The following is a 10,101-nucleotide window of genomic DNA, read 5'->3' as shown; positions in this document are numbered from 1 at the left end:
AATCATAATACTCCTTTAAATTACCAACACTATTTATTTAATGATTTATTAGCTGGATGCCAATTGACAGCCCTCCGATTTGTAGAAAACTAGATACCCACATTGGGAGTAATCTCCTCTCTGTTGACCGCCTTTGGGTGTTGAATTTGGATTTGGGCCGTTTCTGTTGGGCTTACATTTTTCTACTCTCCAAATCTGTCTTCTTTACGCTTACTCTTTATTGGAAAAAAAAAAGAGTCAAACTTACCATTTTACTACATATAATTAATTAAATATTTCCCAATATTAAAATGACATAGCAAAAAAAAAAAAAAAAGGTTTGATCAAATATTCTATTTGAATCCATCCGTGACTAGGGTTTCACTTTAAAAAACTTGAATGATAAATATGGACCCTCAATATAGTATATGGGTAAATTTGATCATTTTCCCCTTTATTATTGATTTTCATTTGCGCCAAGTTTTATTATTGAAAAGGTAAATTACTTTTTTTATTCTCGAATCTTGAGATGCATATCATTTTAGTTTTTTTAGTTCAAAATGTTATTTTATAAGTCTTATAAACTCAATGTTATAATGAAAATAGTCATTTTTTGATGTTATGCGTCAGCTAGCTAGCGACAAGTGAGAAACACATGTGAGCTAATAAATACTAATATTGAATTAGGTGAAATTTTTTATTTCATTTCTCTCGGTTTTTTCATTTTTTTTCTTTGTTCTTTGTTCTTTTTTCTCCATTTCTCCCATTTTACCCACCAACCAAAAATGCCCTTTTCATCATTCAATTTTTTTAAGTAAGCATGCATATCCAATAAGTATTTTTATCCTAAAACAAATTTGTTTAAATTATATATTATTGTAAACTTAGTGATAGCAAACATTTCTCACTTATAAGCTCATTTTTGCTTGAAAAGTACCAATTCAAGCAATCAAAACTTATCAAATTCATTTTTAATCATCTTAAACTATTTAAATAAATCTTAAGTGACAAAGTAAAGTTGTTCAAGTGGCCGCTTAATCATGGGCACAAGAAAATTGTAAAATCAACTCTTCAAACTCAATTTTTCATTTTCAAACTACTAGAATAGATAAAAATACAAATCAAACGAGTAAACTCGTACTGCCATCATACCATCAACATCAAACCCTTTACACTCAAGATTATAAAAAATTAATTTTTCTTAAAGATATCAAATCAAATTTCATAAAGTATGAGGAAAATGTGCAATATACACTCATATATCAAATTATTTGTCACTATCAAGCTACACTAATGAAAATCAAAGAAATAAGAAAAAGCAACCAAACTTTCACATTTGACAAATAAATAACTTTTGGAATAGAAATCACTTATTTTCCATTGTATGTGACTAAAGAGAATCTAATCTTCAAGATATTGCTTCTCTTTGCACTAGTGCACCTACACACTTTTCACTTGATTTTTAATATCTAAATTGCTTTGAATCCTTGAGAGGTAGTGTCATTACACAAAGTTCACTTGTCTAATCCTATAAGATTGATGTTTTCTAATAGGACAAGCAAATGAATTATAATCATGAAATTTACAATAATTGCATTTGGTCATCTTTGAAAATGAGGAATTCATGAAAACTTTTTTATTTTTATTTGCCAAATCTTCAAGTTTCATTTTCACATTTAAATTCTTCTTTTCTAAAACATCAATTTTCTTTTGGGAAACTTCAAAATCAATTTTCAATATTTCATTTCCCTTTTCTAAATCACTTTTTTCCTTCAACAAAAATTAATTTTCAACACTAAATTTTGAAATAATTTTCTTGTATTTCAAATTCATTTTCTCAATTTCACAAGCTAGTTCTTCAAAGGCATCTTGCAATTCATCAAATAAGTATGAAATAGGTTCACAAAGTGAAAAGTTGATAACTCTATTATATTGAGTTATCTTGCCCTATTTTTGGGCATATAATGAACTAATTTCTTGTGTTTTTAAGTTGCATTTAGGTAATTTTTATGCTTGTTCATTAATAAGTTTCTTGCATGTTTAATTATTTTAATTCAAGTGATTTTAATTTAATTCCATGATAAAAAAATTCCAAATGAAGCCATCATTGACTTGATCCCATTGTTATTTGAGGTTTTTATATGCAAGAGAGCTCAATGGATGATGAATCATGCAAAAAAGCTTAAAGTGTCTCTTAAACATGCTCAGTGTTTTAAGTGCAACTCAAGTTACAAAAGTTTGATAATAGTGATTTTTGGCAATTGCAAAACTAAGAGGAGGAGTTACAATTTTTCATATTTATCACTTCACTCAGGTCTAATCATTATGGTCAAAATCGCATGAGAAGTGACTAAACTGTAGTAAGGATAGCACAAATGTTGGAAGGCATAAGGCACCAATCCTTTGTTGCCACAACACCAACGCGAGAAATTCCATTTTCTGCAACTTCATTTTTTTTAATTAAGGCTTTTAAATATGTGATATAAATAGGACCTTTTAAGCTAAAAAAAGGAGAAAGAGGTTAGAGCAACTCTTCAAAGGAAAAAGAACCATAAACAAAAGAAGAAATGAAAAGAAAGAAAAGAAGATCAAAGCTCAAAAAGCTGCAAAAATTTATGGTTTCTTTTTGTGGATGATGTTTGTTGAGAATATGATGAACTAAATAGGTTTTCCTAGGATTGTGGTTGATCAATGGATTTGGTAGGTCATTGATAAGGCATCCAATAAATGTCAACCCTTACCTTTGAGTCATACTCCACTAATCAAACATTGGGTCATACTTTGTTATGGATTTTGGATTATATTTGGATTAATGTAATAAATGTTATAGTTTGGGTTGTCACAAGATGGCTTACATTGAATGTTAGACTTGTATTTGCTTTTGCACTTTAAGCGTGAGGCCATGCAAATTGATATTTGTTAATATTTGATATAAATGTAAGTATGCATGCGTTGTAAATGATTCCATGGTGATATTGCTAAGAACGACATGATTACAACATCAACGCAGCGGAATAACAAAAATTGAAATAAAATATGCCTCCTATCTTTGGATCTCCTTAGTTGTTTAATGCAAAGTTAAGTACCACATAAAATCAAAAAATTTTACTTTTTCAAGTGATATTGTAATCAAATGGATTCCTTTTGGTGACAAAAGGTGCACACCTTTTGTATAAAAGAATCCGAGCCACTCAGTCACTTGGCCTCCTATGATGCACACACTATTACAACGGATCCGTCCCAAGGAAAGAGCTTTATGCCATAAGCTTATGCTAGCAAATGGACAATGATTTGTCCTCTTTTTTTCTTTAATTTCTAGTAAAGGATCAAAAGAGTAGTTCTCAAAATAAAATTAAACTTCTCAAGAATGGCGGCACTCAAGAGAGAAAAAAGAAATTTTTATTTTGTTTCCTTCCTCACTTCCAAAAAGAAAGAGTGGCTATAATGTGATATTTATATCTAAGTTTAACTTATAAAAATTTATAAAATAAGTCCTTAATATTATAACAATTATAATATTTAACTAATACCTAATTAAACTCTTTTAATTAGGTCCTTAGTAGTTAAAACCTAGAATTCGATTTAAGTATAACTTAAATCATCACACTCTCAATTTAATTCAAATTGCAACCTTTGTGTGTGACCTATTAGGTTCCTAACATGTTGGCAATGGAATTGAATTATAATATTATTAATTAATTAATTAATTTAAATAAATCATATTTAATTTTAAATTAATTAATTCAATTCCATAGACCATGATTGGCATCTAGCAACTCATCATGGCCACCTAATTGTTAGGAGAGTCAAAAGATTCTTTGATAATTTTTCAGTGTATAGTTTTTCAGTATAATTCATTCCCTCATCATATATCCCAAAGATGATAAGAGTTTGATGCAGTGCCTACTCTTATTGACCTCCATATTTGTTCTTGCAGTTAGATTATTAGCTTTATGAAGACTTATAAAGCTCATTTCATAATCTCCTAATCACTTTGGCCAAGGATTTGATTAAGTTAATGTCAACCAAGAACTAAAGAGATATTTTCCCTTGAATCACTTGAGGTGATGATTCTTATATTAACCACTCATTTGCCTTTATATGCTTCATACTATACCCAAAAACATCCTGTTTTGGCATCCTTGGTTAGACAGCCATAAAGATGAAATCAAAATACAATACTTCACATACAAAATAACCTGATGTCTCAAGTCTAGCGAGTAGTTACACAACTGACACATGAGAAGTATTATATAGACACTTGAGTGAGGTACCAAATGCACTTTTCATGACGGATCATATTCAGTGAACTCGCTCTCCCATAGCAAGCACCCACATGCTAGCTTCAAGTATCTCTATACTTCAACCTATGAAAATGATTGCTTACTTCACAAGTAAAGAACATAACATGTGTCAATCTTTGAGCATTATTGATACATTGTCTCAATAATACAATGATAAGGAACTTTTAGGAACAATACTTTAATGCAAAAGGATCTCATAGTTATATCCCAATACAATTCCTTTGCAAGGCATGTATAGTTTCATAGGCTTTATCTACATAAATACAAAAAGTAATTAAATCATAAACTTATGGATAAAGAACTACTTCAATGTTATTATGAATAACAAAATGTTATACATGAATATCTCAAAATTACAATTCCCATACAACCACAGATTGGCTCGTAGGGCTTATACTAATAGATACGTCCCATGATGTGTTTTGAGTATTTAGATTCATATGTTTTGAGGTTTGTTTGGACTAAGTGGGACTTTCTTATCATACTCTTGCACCAATCATGACTTACAAGTTTGGGTCATGACAATATGATATAGAAAGTATTTATAAATATCTAAAATTGGAAGGCTTTATATTTTACCTTCCTTGTTTTATGGCAAATTACCAAAAAGAAAATCATATTTTAAAAAGTGTTTTGTTTTACTTTTTATAATTTACCAAATCGAAAGGAAAGTTATAAAAAATAAATAAATTTATAAGTATTTCATATATTTTTGTAATTTGCCAGATGAAAAGGTAAAATACTAAAAAGGATAACTTTTTAATAAATTTTAAATACCTTTTTGAAATTTGTTAAAAGAAAAGTAAAAATTACAATTGAAAAAAAAGCACTTTTATAATAAGTTTTCCATACTTTTTGTAAATTTTTTTCAAATTATCAAAATAATTTATAAGTTTTTCATATACTTTTCTATAAGTTTCCAAATTACAAGTAAAACTATGTGTTTTTGTAATTTATAAAACCAAGTATATATCCTACAAAAGCATAGTGTAAAATTTAAGATTTTTTCCTCCTTTTTAATAATTCATCTTCATATATGTACCATACGATGATTTTTTTTTTTGTTTTTTCATTACATAGCAAAACAGGTAACCAAAAAAAGAAAAGGTAAAGCCACCTAATCCAAAAAGGTGTATCTTTTTGCAAGACATCACTACAACCCAATTGGTTGCTTCATTCAACTCAAAATGATAAGAAGAGTTAGACCAACTTATGATATCTTTTGTAGATAGTTAAATTTGGTAACTACCTATTCTCTTTAAGAGTTGTTTTTATAGCATAATGTTATGTAAAAAATAGTGAGAATACTTAAAATAAGTAAAGTATTATTTCGCATTCGAATATTTGACTTATTAATTGGTGTATGATCATCTACCTAAAAGTAGAATTCGAATCTCCCTTTCTCAAATTTTAAAAAAAAGTGAAATACTATTTCACACAGAACAACAATAATATAAGTAGAATAACTACTTTGCGTAAAATAACTACTTCATGTGGATAGCAGTCAAAGCAACCAAAAATAAGTTGTAAGATTCCTAAATTACTTTCACCTTGAGATGTTCCAAATAGTTTAGCTTGATGGCTTAGATATGGAGATAGTTAAAAGATCTTCCTTTTAATATTTTTCTGTACAAGTGTCTCTCCCTCTTTCTTTATTCTCTTGTATCATTTTCAAATACAAGTGTTTCTCTCGCTCACCTTTGCATTGTTCTCTCATACCTGTTTACATACACATTTTTCTCTTATTTTGTTTTCTTGTACATTTTCACATACACATTTTCTCTCTTACCTTATAATGTACATTAAAGCTCTTTTTAATATTGTTATTCATTCTATGCATTAAAGCCCATTCTTGAGTAATGACCTCTTCTAACACTATATGAGAGCATGCTCAATTCAGTTGGATGGACCTTTTCCAAAGCTTCTCTTTAATTGTTTTATATTCATTAGTTTTTCACCTATCACGATAGTCTATACTTTAAAACACTTAGTACTTTAAAAATTATTTCAATTTTCCTCTCCGTTGCTCTCGATACATCTTTTTACTTGTTTACAACACTTTTTTTTTTTTTCATAAAAAACCCTTTACACATCCCAATATTAAAAAGGCTAAAATTCACAAAGGAGCAATTAATTTTAGATAAATACAAATTTTTTATGAATTTTATTTTTATTTAATTAGAGAATGAAAGATATTCGAATGAAGAAATTATGCTCTTAGCATTGAAGAAGAAGTGTTATAGATCTATTATTAATTTTATAAGCAGTCGCTGCAATTGGTTTACAAAAAAAAAAAAAAAAACTTTCAAGATGGGCTACAAAACTTATAGGTGACCACTCCCATCATATAATAATAAAAAAGAGCAAAAGAATATTAGGAATATGGAGTGGTCCATGAAGCTATTAAATTATACATGTGAGCTCATAAATATTAGATAAAGATAACTGATGGTGTCGAGTCAACTGATGGTGAACAATTCTCACCTATATAATATAATCAAATCAATTCTTTGTTGTACGTGTACATGTATATGAGATTCATGTTTGCAGGCTACTTGTAAAATGAAATTGTCGTATCCGTAAGAAACCTGCCAATGGCTATTAAGTGGATGAAATTTTGCTATTAAGTAGAATTTGTAGAAAGTGGACAAATTTTTGCTAGTGGCAGGCAAGTTATGTTCATGAAATGATTGGAAGCCAGGCATGGAGTATAATGCAAAGCTGGTCAAAACAATGGTTTTTAGGTTTTGGCAGCTACCCCAGCCAACGCCCGTCTCGCTTAATCAATTGCCGTATTCAATTTGTGCTTGCGGCCGCCAATAATAATTCTTGTGTTCCTATCGCCTAAACGTTGCACATCAAGCAATAATCAAAACGAATAATTATTTTTCCGTTAACATTATGGACGTGACATTCATCATATAATAACATATAACATTACTTGAAAAAGGATTAAAACTTATTTATTTTTATATTAAATTTTATCTTATTAATTCTACTGTTAAATTTCATGGTCTTTATATACTTTAAATATATAGTTAATTTTTTATAATATAAAAAACTTTAATTTTTTATTTTAAAAAAATTCGAATTATATTTTTGAAATAAAAAAATCATATACTATTTAATGAATCAAATATATAAATATTATAAAAACTTCAATTTTAAATATATATATATTCCAAATTAACGTAAAAAATTTACATACACCATCATAAGTGTTAAAATTGGAATTCCCCGCAAGGGAAGGAAATAAAATAAAGGGACCCGCATGTTCCCCGTAAGACTCGCTCAACCCTGGAAACTTGCTCCTCTTTCTCTCCCGCAGATAAAACAGAAAAACACAAAGAAAAAGAAACCAGAAGCATAAAAGGAGAGAGCAAAAGCAAAAAAGAAAGGAGGTGCCCTCGGTGCGTGGCCCCGCATCTTATCTCTTCCATCGAATCATTCTTCTGCTTTTACAATTATTTGGTTTGGGATAAAAGCCGAGAAAATGATTTTGTTGTCTCATTTTATAAATATAAAATGTAAAATATTTATTTTACTGCTTGGTCTATTTTGCAGGTGAGTAAATCGAACGCTGTGAAAAAAATTTCACCCAGAGTTTGTGTACAACCCTACAAAGTGCCACGCCAACCTAAGGTATCCGATGTTTTTTTAATTTTATATTATTCTTTTAATGTGTTATGATCATGATTTCCAGGTTAATTTACCAGAGATGCCTCTTCTCTCTAAGCTATAACCAACGTAAACTCCCCCCTTTTCTCTTCCTCTTTGATTTCCAAAGCGTCTAGCAGCTTTCCTCCATCCTTGTTTTATTTTCCCCATAAATTTTATATTGCTAATGCCAGACTGTTCAAATTCTTTTTAACTGTAATGCGATGGAAAGTAGTAACCGGAGGCTTACACTTTTTGAGCAGATGTCGGCGGTTGACGACGGTCGGAACGGTCTGGCCGGTTTAACTCTCGACGCCATCTTGGGAAACGCCAAGCGCCCTGAACCACCGCCAACTCAGAACCGTACGCTTCTGGATATCATTCGGGAGGATGGGCCCACCAAAGACAAGAAGAGTTGGAAAACGTTTCGGGACAAGCTCCGCCTCAAGCGAGCGGGCGCTGCTTGGACCTCCTCGGTTCATATCCCGGCTTCTGATGTTAACGTTCATGGTAACAGATCGCACTTGTCGCGCCGCGCTTCTTTCGCTTCTAACTCCGCTGACTCCACCCGTGTTGAGGATGGAGGTGAACGTGCCCCGGTTTCTGACCCTACGGTTGTGAATTCTCGGTTACAATTGGCGCGAAGGAGTTCGGTTCGGTTCGGAAACAATCTGTTTCAGACCGATCACGATGATTCGACCGATGTCAGCATGCCCAGCGATGCTCCACCGTCGAGAAGCTTCAGGCCGCAAATTGCCCGCCATTGTTCGACCCGTTTTCCTTCCTCGAACGCTGCCTCGTACGACGATGACAACAGTAGCGACGATAACTCTCCGGAGGCGCGTGATGGAACGCATCGGCTGGGAGCGGCATTGGCGGAGGAGAGGGCATTGTCTGCAAGAGAAGCGGTGGCTGCACAGGAAGCAGCGGAAGCGGCTGCCGCAGCTGCAGCCGCGGAACAAGCAGCGGCAGAAAACGAGGTGCCCGCTGTTGCTGCTGAGGAGCCGGTGAGGATGTCATTGATGGATTTGTTGGAGGAAACGGGATCGAGATACACGATGGGCGAGGACGACGACGATTACGATGAGGAAGAGGAGGACGACGAGGAGGAAGTAGCGGAAGCGAGCGGTGGGATCGAGTACACGTGTTGCGTGTGCATGGTTAGGCATAAAGGTGCGGCGTTTATTCCATGCGGGCATACGTTTTGTCGGCTTTGTTCAAGGGAGCTTTGGGTTCAGCGAGGGAACTGCCCGCTGTGCAATGGCTTCATCTTGGAAATTCTTGATATCTTTTGATTATTTGATATTTGTGTTTTAATTCTTTCTTTTCCCAATCTCTGATTGTGGAGAAATTGTGTAAACGATAGTTCATCCTCTTCTTTGGTTGGTTTTTGTTTAATTTTTGAGATGGTAAATCTGCCAAGAGTTGTCGCTTCTGAGATTGCAATGAATGGTTAACATTGTTAATTGGTTGATTCATGATGATGACCCAGACCCAGGTACCAGACAGGGAATTTGCATCTTTTTGGGCTAACAGGAAACATTTGTGAATAGAGCTGGAAGGGGAACTGGGTATTATTTCCTTGTCTGTGTGTGGAAAGGTGCAGCTGGACCCAGTGGGGCTGATGCCTTCTTTATATTTTGAAAGAAACTCAGCATGAGGGAGACGCTTGGCATGGCTTTTGTATCTGAAGGTAAGTAAAGGAGAAAGAAGGGGCAGTTGAAGGCTCCTTTGTCCTTGTGTTATTAGCTAGTACACGCAGCGACTACAATAGAAAAGCTTGTGTACTCATTCAGCAATCAGCATGCATCTCGTAAAAGCATTGTCAAATCAGTACTGAAAACTAGAACTGAAGCTGTAATGGGGATTCGTAATTTGTATAGGGAAATGCTACTATTGTTTTCATCACATGAACGTGATGGAGTTTACATACTAGACTGGTAGACTAGCTTCGATATGTTCACGTTGGATCCATATTTAATATCTTACTATTAAGCAATTCTTATGTTTGAACCCACCTTAACATTTTAGTTGATTTAACATGACTCTCAAGTCTCATAAGAGTATGCCTGCGATGCAGGAAAAGCGTCTTTAACAAAAACTACTTAAGATCCTTCAAAGGTTCGATGTAGCAAAATCAAACAAAACCCAACCAGTTTGG

General features: G+C 32.8%; 1 protein-coding gene across 2 annotated transcripts; it reads left to right on the top strand.

The window, feature by feature from the left end:
- Positions 1-7,627: 7,627 nt before the first annotated feature.
- On the top strand, positions 7,628-9,406 carry LOC110408938 (RING/U-box superfamily protein). Of its 2 annotated transcripts, XM_021418096.2 has the most exons (3): positions 7,628-7,693; positions 7,848-7,925; positions 8,204-9,406. In XM_021418096.2, exon 3 carries the CDS (start codon positions 8,204-8,206, stop codon positions 9,233-9,235), a length of 1,032 nt encoding a protein of 343 aa, XP_021273771.1. In that variant the 5' UTR covers positions 7,628-7,693; positions 7,848-7,925; the 3' UTR covers positions 9,236-9,406. The 2 variants fall into 2 exon arrangements, with proteins under 2 accessions (XP_021273771.1, XP_021273772.1); XM_021418097.2 differs by lacking the exons at positions 7,628-7,693; positions 7,848-7,925 and adding an exon at positions 8,012-8,030.
- Positions 9,407-10,101: the final 695 nt, after the last annotated feature.

This window comes from Theobroma umbraticum, unplaced genomic scaffold, assembly GCF_002168275.2.
Source record: "Theobroma umbraticum cultivar Fairchild unplaced genomic scaffold, ASM216827v3 scaffold_44.0, whole genome shotgun sequence".
Classification (NCBI taxonomy): Eukaryota; Viridiplantae; Streptophyta; class Magnoliopsida; order Malvales; family Malvaceae; genus Theobroma; species Theobroma umbraticum.
Note: the sequence above shows the minus strand (reverse complement) of the source record. Positions and strands in the feature narration are given on the sequence as shown.

Excerpts from the sequence above, each read along its gene's own strand:
- LOC110408938 (XM_021418096.2), top strand. The coding sequence starts at position 8,204 with ATGTCGGCGGTTGACGACGGTCGGAACGGTCTGGCCGGTTTAACTCTC.